We start from the raw sequence: 16,122 nt of genomic DNA, 5'->3' as shown, positions 1-16,122 counted from the left end.
TGCCAAGAACGATTGTTATCTTAGCTTTCTTCAGAAAAATCCAAGATTTCTCTTCCACATAACCTCCTCAACTGTTACTGATTGCTCTACACTGCATACTGCAAGCTATTTTGTTTGGTTACGGGCAGTAAATGAGGAGCTCAGCATGTCTGTAACTCTAAAGTTTCAAAATTTCTAAATTTCTCAGTGCCCTCCTGCCTGCAGGAGAGAAGAGAACCCAGAAGATCTTTACCACATCAGTATCAATATAAATACATTCCTCTGAGTCATGAATGACTGTCATACACAGGGATGAATCATATGAAAGCTTTATAGTGTCCCCTGAATTCTGAAGGCCTCCACAGAAACGAAAGTGCTATTCAGCTGCACATCCCAAAATACACAGACCATTCCCTCAGAAGTAGTCTCCTTCCTGAAGAGACACCATCGTAACTCACATCTTTTGGAGAGATTGGAAATTGAGTTCAGATTCCTGAGCCCATAATTGACTTCAATGGGTCAAGTATATCAGAGACGACAAGCTTTAGCCTGAACTGGAAAGTGCAAAGAGGTCTTAGAAAGAAATATATGCAGATTTAGGCTTATTGCTTCATATAATTGCTGTGGAGGAAACACTCCACAACTCTGTTTAGAAATGTAATTTTGAAAGTTTTTCCTCCTTTGACCATTCTGTTACTGAAAGTTACTTTGAGCAGTAAAATATATATTGTAAGGTGAGCTTTCACAGAGGAATTAGCAGCAACTTGTGACAAAGCAGTTATCATTGGGAGATAATTGACCTTATTTGAGAGTTAAGCATCCTGAGGCAAAGTAGAGTGTGCTTAATCCTGGCAGGTTAATTATCCAGTGATTATCCAGTAGCTTGGAAGGTATTATTGCTAAGAACCATTTGCAAAATGACACTATTAAAAAACCCTTAATTTAATAAAAATTAAAAGCAATGACAATAATCAAGTTCTCCAGTCAGGTATTGCTAGATAATGTCTGCAGAATGGTCCTAATTGGATAGCAGCAATGAACACATAATTATTCCTATTCTGAATGTTCTGTACTAAATTTATTATATGAAGTACAGTTAATAAGTATCTAAAATCTAAGGCAAGATGTTTGGCTAGTTATAAAAAGGATTTGAACAAATGATCAAAACACCAGTGGTCACTGAGCTAATGCTGAAACTGATACATGTAATGAGTTGTTATCACAGCATTCAGTGTCTCCAATGCAGTTAAGGATATGTTGGCATTTACATTCTAAACTAGAACATTTATTCTGAGAGGTTTATAACTTGCCCATTTTAATTACCATCTGGCTGAAACTTGAAATAACCAATCTCCATTCAGATGTAAATTTTAAGTAGAAGATGTAATTTAAAATCACTTTGCCAATTGTTTTCAGTTTAGGAATGGCAGCAATTTGGAATTTTGCTGCTCTTGGATGTTTTTGTATTACTCAAAATATAAACAGCCCAGTGATTAACAATAAAATTGCATTGGTCTATAATGTGAAGATAAATATAGGGAAGAATAAAAATCTTATCTAACAATATTGTTTGCACTAATAAAGTAACAACCACACCACATACCATGCCTGGCTTATATGTTAACTTACACACTTTCAGTATTTAACTGCACCAGCAAAGCTGAAGAGAAGCATAGCAAAAGGAAATCACATTTAATTGGCAAAATTTATTGTTGGCTAGCTGAAGTGGTTCACTACCCATCAAGGCATAAACACAAAAAAATCCTGAATGTACTTGTAGATGAAATGCATATAGTAAAAAAAAACACCAAAAAACCAAACCCAAACCTGAAAACCAAAGAAGGAAGCTACTAGAAAGCAGAATATGTCAGAATGAGCTTCTCTTGAGTTTTGCAACTACTCTTTACCACAAACCATATGCAGGGAGCAGAAATACTGACAATCACAAGATCAGCAGTTACTAAAAACTAGAAGTGCTCTGTGCCAAGAACATGGTTTCAAGTTTCACAGAAGTACAAGAGAATAAACCATTGCAAATAGCATTTCCACAACTCAAAACCAGCAATGACCAGCTTATAGACCAGAAAGCAGACTGAAGAAAGACCAGAATTTCAACTTCTTATTTACAATAAACAAAGAATCAGAAGCTAGTACTCTGCTATTTATATCTTGTACTGACAAGTTTTAAGTATGATCACTTCAGTTTAAATAGTATCTTTTACCCAAAATGACACCAAAATGCTTCAGAAATTATGCAGAGAGAATACAGGGAATCTTTTCAACTTCTATATACATAACAATCCTATTTTATGACAGCAAGTGAATAATACCATAGTAAGCTGAAATGGCAGGGAAAAATAAGGCAGTCTGACTATAATTTCTAAATCGGGAATGTTGCCAGTGTAGTACACTTGCTTACAAAGTGTGCAAATATACGAAAGTAGTAATCTATGGTTTATCTTCTGAAAAACAGTACCTAATGGGTCACTGTGATCTCAATACTTCTACTAGGTCTACTGACTACTAGGTCATTGGGGAAGTATTTATATGAAAGACCAACAAGGATTAATCCCAGAAGTTTCTAGGAAGCCCCTTCACCTAACATTGGCTACATTGGAAATTACTTAATTTGTGAAAACTGACAAAGTTTTTTTGTTGAGATTACACTGCTATTAAGTTAGAATGTTCAGTAGCATCTTTCTGAGGACTGTATTACGAAAGACAAAATAAAGGAAACAGTTGGCAACAGCAGCAAAATGTCTGGAAAATACTTCTGTATTGCTAACTATAGTCAAAGAGGTTTTCTTTATCCTACTGCATCTAAAATGATCACTGTTTTATTTTGTTTTTTTTTTTAAAGCCCTGTATTGTTAAGAAGGATAGTCCCTAATCCAGACAGGCAGACAGTAGTGTATAAAATGATGTGTGCTGGTGCAGCTCCCTATATCACTCTCAGGAACAACCATGTGCAGTAATAAGCCACTTTTCTATAATTTTCCTGCACAAGCCCACAATTAATTTGGGTGTGTCACACTTTCTAAAGCTTTTGTTAACCACTTTCTGCTGAGAAAACTAACATTTAAGAGCATATTCTGAAGTGGAGAAAAATCAAAAAGTCATAGCACTACAATGACTAATTTGGTCTATTACCATGGACTTAGAGGCAGAATTTCATGTAATCTGTTTGTCAGCTGTTTCATAACAATGCTAAGCCTTCCTCAGATGCGCTGCCAGTCTATCTACCTTAAAAGTAATGAGAATCAATACTAAACTAATTAGCAATTTCTTAGTTTTCTCCTCCCACATTTCTTCATCACAGAAAATGCTATTAATAGCAGCAGTGTGGGTCAGCAGCTCTGCAGTAGCCCTTTATAAGTTATTTCTTTCCAGCAGAAAGTTAACTTTCAGGTGAGTACATCATGCATGTGGATAGTTACTAAAAAGCAGCCAAGGTGTTTGATATTTCCTTTCAGCCTAGAGTAACTTGTTCACATATCTCTACAGTACAGTGAGCAAGTTGTAAACTCCTAATAGGCCAAGTGCCTTTTTTGGCTTTATTGAAATATCACAGTCCTATGACCATGGATTTAATTTCCAGTGAAACTCCAAATGATCAGTCTCTTTCTCTAAGGAAGGGAGATCCAGGAGCAAAGCTCCTAGACACAAACAGCTAAGTGCAAGAGATAAAAATACTTCCACTACTTTTGTAAGACTCACCGTCTCATTTCCAAAGAGAACATCGACGTAAGGCATGACTTTCATCATAGGCTCTTTGTAGAATTGGCTAATAAATGGTGCAGAAAGATTCAAACTGAAGATCTTGTTGTTTGCAGAAGCCTGAGTAGCCACTTTTAATACTGCTTCTGGTGACACCGTCAGGAAGAATCCCTGCAAACATCCAAACAAATCAATGTATGTTACTAATTTCATGCTGGAAACCACATGAAGTATCTTCCCTCTAGAAGCTCTCTCCCAACCCACCTTTGTCATACATGTGCACAAAACCATCTGGAAAAAACTGCCTTTCTATTAAGATACTGTGGCAGTGACAAATCTGCACATGCTTAGAATCATAGCCTCCCAAAATGAAACATAACACCCAACCTCTGCATTCCAGGTAGTGTATCTTCCCACAGCAGCTAAGGCTAATGTTTATGTTTTAAAGGGTGATATATAATAATTCTAAACACCTCTTCTTAGTAATACAGTCAGATTGTGTTGCTTAATTCCAAAGTCCGGTATGATGCCGCCATGAAATCCCTTGCCTGAAAAATTATTACCTTATTCAACTGGCTTGTACATCAAGGTTTTGATAGCCGATGCTCTACAGGATTGGTTTCTGTAAGAAGCTGCTAGAAGCTTCCTGTGTGTCTGATAGAGGCAATGCCACTATGCTCCAATGGACCTGGCATTAGCCAAGGCTGAGCCCATCCGTGATGGTGGCAGCGCCTCTGTGAGAGCACATATACAGGGAGAAAGTTATGGTGTGATGGCAACTGCAGCTGGAGAGGACTGAGAATATGTGAAAGAGCCAGCTCTGCAGCCACCAAAGACAGTTAAAATGAAGGGGGAGGAGATACTCCAGGTGTCAAAGCAGAGACTACTCTGCAGTCTATGGTGAAATCCATGGCAAGGCAAGCTGTTCCCCTGCAGCCCATGGAGGTTAATGGTTGAGCAGATATCCACCTGCACCCCATGGAGGACCCTATGTCAGAGCAGGCAGGTGCTTGAAAGAGGCTGTGACCCTGTGCAAAGCAGGAGCAGGCTTGCTGGCCAGACTTGTGAACCCGTGGGTGACTCAAGCTGGACCAGTCTGCTACTGAAAGAATACACTCTGTGAAAAGGACTGATGCTAGAGAAGTTCATACAAATGTTGTATGTCTCATTTTTATAATCCTAGAAGCAATTTTGCTGTTCTCAAAACTCAGTGAATATCATTAATTCTCAAGGAAGAGCAGAAACAATGTCTAAGGCACAGTATCAAGCAACTTTGAGGGGGGTATGATAAATGAAACACCATCTCAGTCCTACTTGTAACATCAGCACCGTAACACTTTAAAAGGTATAATAATAGAATAATAGAATAGAATAAACCAGGTTGGAAGAGACCTTCAAGATCATCGCGTCCAACCTATCAACCAATCCAACCCACCTAATCAACTAAACCATGAAGCAGTTTCATTTTCCAGTTTTTATCCATATTATTGTATCTCTGGATAACAGAATATATTTTATATTTTTATTCTGCATACTTTAGCTAAGAGATCATCCCAGGTATTCTGCTCTTTGGGAAAAATATAATGGAGAGTCTACAGATTACAATCTACTTAGAAAGTCTTTCTGTTTCCTTCTCTTAACTTCATACTCTCTAGTTGAACAAATGCGTAATTGATTTCAAAATCTGGGCACAATTTGCTACATGACAATAAAAGACCAAAGGCCACAGGAATGTTTTGCATCTTGTGGAGTTACTCAGTACCTTCAGTGACTGGAAGCTTGTAAACATCCAAACCTCTTTGCTACTTTTATATTCTAAAGAATTAAATGAACAGTTATATAACATCTCATCTCCACAGCAATCTCTACCACCTTTTAGTTTTTCATTTTATGACCAGAGTTGGATTTTTTTTAAAACTGTTCCAAACACAAAATAAAAACCTTTCAAGGCTAACATGTTGCCAGCTGTGGATAAATCACAGATTGCTATACAGTAAATAGCAACCTGGTCAAATAATTAGGCTTCTTACCAATTTTATGTGTAAAATTTCACCTGAACTGAAATACATCTGATTGCAATTTAAGGTACAGAATACTATCCCCATGAGATCTAACTCAGGCCTCCATCCAATTCCCTTTTCCTTGGAAAGGCAACATAAAAGTACTGAGATGCAGATAGGAGAGCTTACTTTTCAGATACTGCAAAGGCCAGAAACTCTCAAAGGCTACAGCTCTGCCTTCTGGATTTCCTACAAATCACCTTGCATTTTTTTGAGATATTTTAGTATTTGTATTTAAGAAACAATATATTAAAACATCTAGGAATTAAGAGCTGCATGCATGCAAACTCTTGTAAAAACTGCCAGGTGTAACATTTCTTTGCAGAACAGGCTGTAGCAACATAAAAAAGCCCCAGTTGCAGCAATACAATTCACAAAATGGATTTAACAAAGTAGGAAGAAATGTATAAAATCTAACCTGAACAAATTTTTCTCTAAACCTGGGTTTAAAGAAATCTAACTAGACCTCTCTCCTCAGGTATTTGACTTGAGCTTTTTGCCAGTTTTAGTGTAATTGCCATTACAGCTATGGCCAGCATAGCTACAGAAACACAGCTTTCTAAACGTGAATTACACATAGGTAAGCCAGAGACCATGCTATTGCAGCATGCAACAATTGTTGCCACTGTGAATGAATGCCACTAAACCGAACAGGTTTTCTTATATCTTGCTAGGATTCATAAAAATGTCACTCCGTGGCTTCTTTAGAACCACAGCCCTCATGCTTTTGCAGCTGCCACTGCTTTTGGTCTAGACACATGTATACAAAGGAATGCCAAAGTCAACTAATCCTTACTCCAACAATTAACTGTTAGCCAACCTTAGCTTTGAGTGTAAGAATAAGTGTATTTTGGTATCACTGGTATAAAAGAAGACATTCTATGCCCACCTACACATCTCAGTCTACTTTTGAGAATTTTGTGAACCTCTTTACCATCAAAACCCAAAGATACTTTAAAACAACTAAGAGTAAAATATATATAATCAAAGGATGAGACAGTTAATATAAAACAGTTACAATAGCCTAGGAAATTTACACTGCATATGAAATGAAATGACTGTGCACATATCTATCTTTGTGGAAGAATGTTGTACATACAAGGATATATGATAATTGGACAGTGCAGTCAAATAAAGTGAAAGGCAGGATTATCATATTAAGAAAACCTATTAAACATTAAAGGCTATCAGACATACTAGCAGCATGTAATATTCTTTTGGTGTGCATTGATTGAGACTGAGTATACCAGGTGCCACTCTTTTCTACTGCTCAAAATGTAATGAGTCTATTTTCTGCACCAGGAAGAAGGTACCATTGTACCACAAGCCAGAGGGCAAGACTGAACTAATACAAACACCAGGAAAACAGGATGGCACACTGAATTATTTATAGGCATGTTTGTATGCATACATGCAAAAACAACAGTAATTTTCTTATGCACTATAAGCAGTCCTTTTGCTTAAATACAGTCCTTAAAGGCAGAAATAAGAATAACACATTTGTGTATTGCAGACATGTGGCTATGGGCAATACAGTAGGTTGTTTGTAACTTAAGAACTTTAAAAATTCATTATTAAGATGCAGATGACAGCAGCAGACCAAGTCATGAGAGAGTATCATCCTAATCTCACTTTTACAATGCATCTTTACCCCCTTGCCAAAGCAGGATCACCTAGGGCAGGTCACACAGGAGATAGAGGAGGGGCAGCAAATTAAGGATGTCAAGTGTCAGCAATACAGAATCAGAGAGTCTTGAAGGAAGTCATAAAGCTGGAACATCTGTGGTTTTAGTGAAAGTAATTCTCTGCAAGATGTTCTGCCCAAATTGAGAAGTCTTGCCATCATAAGAAATAACGTACTTGCACTGAATTAGTCTGGATTACACACATGTAATGTCTGCACAATAAGGACCGGGATTAATTTATCCATTTTTAAGCCAGTGAGTATTCCCTGAAAGCCAAAACTGAAATCTGTGACTTATAGAATCACAGAATCATAGAATCAATAAGGTTGGAAAGGACCTCAAAGATCATCAAGTCCAACCTGTCACTCAATACCTTATGACTACTAAACCATGGCACCAAATGCCATGTCCAATCCCCTCTTGAACATTGCCAGGAATGGTGACTCCACCACCTCCCTGAGCAGCACATTCCAATGGCTAACAGCTCTCTCTGTGAAGAACTTTCTCCTCACCTCGAGCCTAAACCTCTCCTGGTGCAGTTTGAGACTGTGTCCTCTAGTTCTGGTGCTGATTGCCTGGGAGAAGAGACCAAGCCCCTCCTGGCTACAACCTCCCTTCAGGTAGTTGTAGACAGCAATAAGGTCTCCCCTGAGCCTCCTCCTCTCCAGGCTAAACAAACCCAGGTCCCTGAGCCTCTCCTCATAGGGCTTGTGCTCGAGACCTCTCACCAGCCTTGTTGCCCTTTTCTGGACACATTCAAGTGTCTCAATATTCTTCTTAAACTGAGGGGCCCAGAACTGGACACAGTACTCAAGGTGTGGCCTAACCAGTGCTGAGTACAGGGACACAATGACTTCCCTGTTCCTGCTGGCCACACTATTTCTGATGCAAGACAGGATGCTGTTGGCCTTCGTGGACACCTGGGCACACTGCTGGCTCATGTTGACAGCCAGCTGTCAATCAGTACCCCCAGGTCCCTTTCTGTTTGGCTGCTCTCCAGCCACTCTGACCCCAGCCTGTAGCAGTGCATGGGGTTGTTGTGGCCAAAGTGCAGCAGCCGGCACTTGGACTTGTTGAATGCCATCGTACTGGACTCTGCCCATCTGTCCAGCCCATCAAGGTGCCTCTGCAGAGCCCTTCTGCCTTCTAACAGATCAACACCTGCTCCCAACGTGATGTCATCTGCAAATTTATTGATGACTGACTACATCCCCTCATCCAGATCATCAATAAAAATATTGAACAGGAAAAATTCAGGCCAAGATGATAACAAACAGCTTTGCAATTTTGAATGTATTATTGTTTAATAGCTCAGAAGCAATGCTTGCATAAGAAGATACAGAGATAATACAAATTAGGATTGTTTTCAAACCTCCTACCCACTAAAATACGTTTTCCCTCCCTTCCTTCTAGCTCTTCATCCACTTGCCACTCGCATTTATGGAGTGAAAAATAACTCTACCATACGAGCAACAGTATTTTGAACCACAGTATTCTGAGCTGGTGTTGAAATTCCATTTGGTAACAATGTAAAATGAATAAACTGCAAGTGTGAACCAAAGTATTTAACTTTCAGAAACATATATACAAGTCTGCTGCTATTTAAGATGAATTATATTCTGCTAACATAAAGGGAACATGTTGTTTAATCCAAAATTATTTTATACCAAGCATTTACATAAAAATGCAATTATGACAACAGCACCCCCCCATCCAGGGGCTGAATTTTTTCAAGCACATAAAAAGTTTGACAGCTCTCTAGTAACAGACCTGATAAATACTGTGATTCAGTAAAGACCTACAGAAATCATTGAATTTAAGTATGCTGGCAGTTGCAGTAAAAAGTGAGACTGCTCAGTGCCAAATAAATGTGCTCTGTTAAACAACAAATATAACCAAGCCAGAGCTTTTGGACCCAGTTAAGTCTCCTACATTATGTAACAGAGAACTTCAATCCACACACTTGGGCAGAAGAGAATTCCCTGAGTTCAGCTCTGCAATCAGTCTCATCTGCTGCAGTCAGAAACAGAAACATCAGGTCTTGGAAGAGTGACGCTGGCAAATTTTGGGAAGGAGAATGAAGCGCTAGGTAATCGCTTCAGACAGAAGAACTTACACAAGGCATCCAGGTGCCCTTATAACCAGGACATGCTGGAAGACTTCTGTCTTCTAGCTTCCGAACTACATGGAGCACAGTTTGGGTGCAGTTCATATCCCACCCACTGAAACAAGGCAATGAAATCATCTTCCCTCAGTACAGGAACCAAAAGGAAACTTCTTGGAACATTACAGCAAATACTCCTCATCTGTCTTAACACATATGTGAGTTTAAAAGATCAGGGAACAATCTGAAAATTATCTTTAACACTGAAACATCTGAGCACAATACTTGACATGGGCAACACCGTCAAGTTAAGAAATTTCTTGACTGCCTTTTCTCTCCCTTTGGGTTTTAAGCATTTATACTTGCAACCTGTTCTTGCTTGAAATTTTTTCAGCATTTTCTTTTCTGAGCTATGACAGAACAAAATCAACTGATAAAGACATTAAAATGCAATTTGGAAAAAAAATAAATCTTCAGAAATTATTAAAGAACCCCCACAAATTAAATAAACATGAAATAAACCTTCATTTATTAATGAAGGTGCCTGCCCTTTAAGTAATTTTTGTGCTTTCACTAGGAAAGACAGAAGTGTTGTGTAAGTATCCACATGGGAAACGTTCAGGCTGTAAATTAGTTAAATACACGAACTCTATTGTAATCTATGTACTTTTTCTTCATGCAATAGGTCATTTAGGAACATAATAAATACCTACACACTGTCAATTGCATTTTGAAACTGGTTTTTATTTTGTAGAGATCAGCAAGTGGTTACTTAATGAAACAAAACCCGCTGCTTTTCATCCAGTTCCTACTAGAGACAGTTGTTTTAAATCAGGAAGTAAGGACAGCAAGAATGCAACATTTCTGTGAGTAATTGTTTTGGCTTGTTTCTGTATGCATTGTTTATTTTTACGAAAGTATTGCTTTATAACTGGAAAATGACTAAGTTGTAAACTATTGTTTTATCATTCTGAGTGGACGGTGTTTCTGTTTTTGATAAAAGCTAAGTTTCAAACAGTTTTCAGTAACATAGGAAAAAAAACCTGTCAGTAAATGTGCTTATATTGACTGTGACATTTTCCTTTATGATGGTGCCAATGTGTCAGGAGAGGATTGCTTTCAAACTTGAACAGCTTCCTTCTTGCTGAAGTGAACTGATGGCTGCCATATAAGTATCTATCAGATTACAACAGTAGCAGAACATCTCCAGTATTTGATGTAATATGTTAAAGAAAATAATTTTTTATGCACATATTAGCAATTTCTTTTAATGTTAAATAATCTGGAAACCTTTTTCAATTCTGACTGCTACTGATTAAAACAAGCACTCTCCAGGAAGTTCTTCCAAGATGTATTCAGGACAAAAGAATTGTGTCTCTTTACTTACGAGAGGTGTACTTGTGGAATGTATAGATGAGAACTTTAACAGTGAGGTGAATGTGTAAACACACATCCAAGAGAGCAATAATACACCTGGCTTTGCTGTTGGGAAATGTAATTCCAAATTAAAAAATAAAAATAAATCTCCTATTTCCCTGGAAACCACAAAATTAGTTAAGTTCAATTTGGTAAGACGAATTAAGATCCCAAAATAATGGTTTGACGTAGCTCCCTAAAGTTTGGCCCTCTGTAAGGGAGCAAAAGACATCTATATGCCCTCTGAAGTTCCACAGCCAGTTTTACAGGAGTTTATTAAACTCAGGGAGTGAGGTTTCAAAAAAAATTATACTGAATTTATACAAAATTTTGAAGGAAGTATTAAACACCGTCTGGGAGACAGAAGCCTAAAGGTTTTATTACTTTGATTAATAATTCAACCCTTTTTGCCTCTGTTTACCCACTTGCAAAATAGTTATAATGATAAATACACCTCCATTGGCAGAATCAGTGGGAGGTTTAATTACTTAACATTACTGAAATGACTGAAATTCTGTGTTGAAAGGTATTATAAAGTACAGGGTATTACCATCAATAAAATATAAGCTGCAAATCAAACAAGCTATGATAAAGAGCAAACCACTTTTCTTTTCTCCTAGTATCCCAAAACCAATTTCCCACACGTTTTTCTTCACTGAAAACCAAATGAATCCTTACTGAGAAAGCAATGCATTTTAAAATAGTTAATTGTTGATTAAAGAAACGGTTTCTTTCACCTTTCATGCTTCTAAAATAGCTCTTCATTAAAATTAGGTTTGCCTAATCCATCTATTAATATGGCAATAATATTGCATTTAACCCAAAAAGTAGACTCAGACATACCAATTATTGTTTAATGAAACACTAACCAGAAGTCTAAAAGTTGGTAATTATACTATTTCTGATGTTTGGAACAATGAGGTAATTTATTTTTGGCCTTCATTTCCACAAATTTGAGCACAATTCCAGGGTCCCTGTCCTGGCAAATATTTCAGGACATACAGAGTAAAGTATGGTTAATTTAGGTCCCTCATAATTGTGCAGTATTTGCCTGTGTAAGGCTAGTTACTTTAATATAATTTGGCATCTCATTAATTATGTAAACATCAACCATATGTTGAATTCATTCAAGTTCGGTGTGTACATAATATTTACAGTGTATTAGTAAATTGAGAGAAGCTACGTAACTACAAATGTATAGAGAATTTCTAATTCTCTAGACCGTTAATCCTCAGTTTGAAAGCTCTATAAGTAAACATTTAAAACAAGTCTATTCCTTGCTTGTTCAAATAGCCCTGAACACAAAGAGAACAAGTATCAATACCTTTTTAATTAAACATGCTTGTATCAGCACAATGGTTTATTTCATAAATAAAGGCAAAACACTCAAAGACTGAAACTACTGGTGACGGACCATTGGAATGTTATTAGATAATCACCAATGACAGTGTCAAAAAATCTTGTTAAAAATCAGATTATTTCATATCGTTGTACAAAATGAAGTGGAGGACCTGTGTATGTGCAGGAGACTTTTTGGTTATATAAAAATATCGTGACTTTTGGAGTGGAGTGGGAATCTAATACAGACTTGCTCTGCTGTACTTACAAATACCAGATCCCCTGCTCAAAAAGAAAAGGAAAAAGAAATCCTCACCATTCACTTGCTCCACATTAGTAGATACTGCTATATCTGTAAACATCTTGGTTTAAAGATTCACAGAAGAGTGCAACTGTTACACAATATAAACAAATACAGGAATGAATCCAATGCTATGAAAAGTAAGTCAGCTTCAGCATGACATGTATGCCTTATGGATTTCCCTATCATCAACGTGATCATGCTATGAAAGGCTTTACTTAAATTCAGGTTAGAAAATAGATATAAGTTATAATAAAACAAAGGTAGGATTTTCCCTAAGCACTCTCATACTGAAACACTTAAGCAGAAACCTTTCTTCCCTTTTCACAACTACATATGAGATTGTGTCAATTATAAGAACACAGCAGCATGGGGATTAAACATTAATCAAAGTCATTACCATCATCAGAAGAACATGTTTCATGAGCCCCCCAAAAAAGAGCATATTTCTCCTATAAAGAACACATCCTGAGAACAAATAGACTGATACTATAGTGTGATGTGATATGCACAAAGAGAAAAAAAGAAATGATCAAGAAGTAACACAAAAGATTTCTAAAGCTTATTGCACTATTCAAACGTTAACTCATTCTTTACCTAAGTACACCAGACTCACCATGGGCAAAACTTCTCTAGATAGAACTACAGAAGCATATAGCGCATTTACAGAATTTTGCTGGTGGAAGAAAAGACAAAAAGAATCAAGGACCCAAACTCTGCAAGTTTTATCAGTGACAATTCAGAGCAGCTCTAAAACATCAGCAGAGATCTGAATTCATTTTGGCGTGCAATAGGGCTATCCAAAACTCAACCAGCATATCTGAAAAAACACTTATCCATGGGATGACTTCTGTGCACTAAAAACAAGTTTTATGGAATAACAGGAGTTCTGTAATATTCAAATTAAGGTGTAAATGATTAATATAACAAATACTTTCTCCCACTCCCCAAAGTATTTGCTGTCTGCTTTCAAATAGCCTATGTATCCTTATGATACAGTTAATGTGCAAGCACTACTATTACATAGAATTAAATGCCTTTTAAAAACAAAATGCTCATAAGAACTACAGAAGTTCATGTCAAAATGGTAAAGAATGCACTTGTTTGAATTTCTGGTTTGCCACGCTTAAAAATGTGTCACTATTTCCTTTAAATATCACTCTTCCCTCAACTCTAGCCCCAGAAAACCAATTCCATAAAACCTTCTTTCACAGCAAATATAACATTTACTAAGAACATACAATTAGGTCCCAGTCATTTGGATTAATTACCACATCTAGGTTTACAAGAAAACATTTATTGCTCATACTTTCACACATTATAATAAAATTAATTATTTAAAGAACATTATTCTTACTGCCTGGCCTTTTAATTTTCATTATATAAAGACTGTTGCATGATTTTGTTTCTGAACACACACACAGAGACAAATAAATAAGGGACAGGATACAGGCTAATTCTAACAATTATTAAGAAGTACAGTTGAAATGTGGACACGATTGCTAAAAATATTTTAACTTAATTTGGTGAATAATAATTGTAGAGAACTTTGAATACAATGAGCTTCACATTAATTATTACAGTCTGAATGAGTACTTTATACAAACTCAAAAGGGGAGTGAAAGACTATTAGCATTTTAGAGCCAAATAATACTTACACTAAGTTCCTGTTCCTAATGAACTCATGAGCTCACACCTTAGAAAAACACTTTTAACAGCAGGACCATTCCTGTAACTAGGGAAAATAGTGTTAGTGTTCTAATCCCAGATCTTAAAACCTGAGGGGAAACTTCACTGCTAAGACACTATTTTCTGTAATGTCATACTGTTGTGGGAGTAGCAGGTTTCAGTAGGGGCTTCAGTTTGCACTGCTATTTAAGATACTTTAAGTCTGCATTTTCTACTGAATATTTTCCATACTTCTCTACTTGAAAATGACTCTATTCCTATCACATTATTTGCCTGTCTTCACAGGAAATCACACTACAGACACAGGAATTATGACTGAGGAAACTTTTTTTATCATTTAGGTAAAATGTACAGGTATTTTTAAAAACTGGTTTAGGAATGTGCAGACTGTGACAGCAAACCTTTAGCCACTATAGAAGTAAAATGTACCCATGCAGCTTCTCAATCTTCAGAAGCAGGTCTCCAACTTCAGTGGAGTACAGCTCCCATCTGTGGATGTTATGGCATGCTCAGTAGGAAACATTCACAGGACATACAAATTCTGACAGAGCACTTACAAATCACGGGTATTCCATTAACAACACTAGTGTCTGGAAACATGAAATTCAGGAAATACTGAATGAGGCTGCTTGCATATATATATTGAGATACAATTTTTGGTGGTAGGACTACATGCTACCGATTTAAAAAAATACTACGTAATGTTATAACATTTTTCTGCAACAACAGAAACATCTGGGCAGTATTTTCTACTTAATGTAGGATAGACAAATAGATTTCATCAACTGTCATGTAAATGAGAATTTATACTGTCAAATAAATTTAGAGATTAAGAGCAACAAAGCCAAATACAAACAATAATTAAGAAAATGACTGGTAACTAGTAATTCATGACTTCACAGACTCACTTATGATTCCAAAACTGTTACTTTATGGAAATAAAGATGGTGTTTCCAGCATGGCAATTCCAGTTTTGGAAGACAGGTCTAACCCCATGAAGCAACGTCTCTCAGTGCATAAATTGACTAGTCTGGCTTGATTGCATTTGCTTATTCTTGAAATGCTGAAGTGTATAAGGGAAGAAGGGAGATTTATGTGAGTTAATGTACTCAAGGTGAAATCTCATCAGTGCTGAACACAGGGGGACAATCAGTTCCCTGGTCCTGCTTGTCACACAGTTCCTGATACAGACCAGGATGCTGTTTGCCTTCTTGGCCACCTGAGCACACTGCTGGGTTAGTGTTCAAGCTTAGTGTCATCTGCAAAGTTGCCCAGGGTACAGTCAATCCCCTCATCCAGATTATTGATAAAGATATTGAAGAGAACTGGCTCCAACACTGAGCTCAGGTGAACACCACTAGTGATTGGCTGCCAACTGGATTTAACTCCATCACTACCACTCTTTGGGTTCAGCTCCCCGAGACAATTTATTACTTAAGTGAAGAATCCCTGCATCCAAGCCATGAGCCACAGATAAATATTGCACATTTTAAAAATGATCTGGCACTTAGAACTGTAATTTTCTTCAGGAAGGGCAGTGAAGACACACATCCACTAATTTCACTAACCTTTCTTTGGAGAGCATTATCTACGTGACACTATTTACAACATCTGCAGAACAAGAATAAGCTTAAGAAGCTCCCTTGTGAAACAGATGTTTAAATACTGCTATAAATCACAAGACAATATATTCCCCTCTCCAATTGTTGCTAATCAAAGGGTTAAGCAGCTGGTAATGACATGAACAAAAAAAAAATAATTATTTGACAAGATTCCACCCTCATTCCAATCTCTACCAAAGCATCAGATGTAATTATAAATTTTCACCCAAGA

The 16,122-nt window shown here is 37.1% G+C and overlaps 1 protein-coding gene across 2 annotated transcripts in view; it reads right to left on the bottom strand.

The window, feature by feature from the left end:
• ADK (adenosine kinase) overlaps positions 1–16,122 on the bottom strand; it is a 287,668-nt gene that overhangs the window by 78,208 nt on the left and 193,338 nt on the right. For both annotated transcript variants that reach the window (XM_054163190.1, XM_054163192.1), the window contains exon 7: positions 3,697–3,867. In XM_054163190.1, coding sequence (XP_054019165.1) covers positions 3,697–3,867 — 171 coding nt within the window. The remainder of the gene's footprint in view (positions 1–3,696; positions 3,868–16,122) is intronic.

This window comes from Dryobates pubescens, chromosome 8 (genome assembly GCF_014839835.1).
Source record: "Dryobates pubescens isolate bDryPub1 chromosome 8, bDryPub1.pri, whole genome shotgun sequence".
Taxonomy (NCBI): Eukaryota; Metazoa; Chordata; class Aves; order Piciformes; family Picidae; genus Dryobates; species Dryobates pubescens.
The sequence above is the reverse complement of the archived record's forward strand: the minus strand, read 5'-3'. Positions and strand labels throughout refer to the sequence as shown.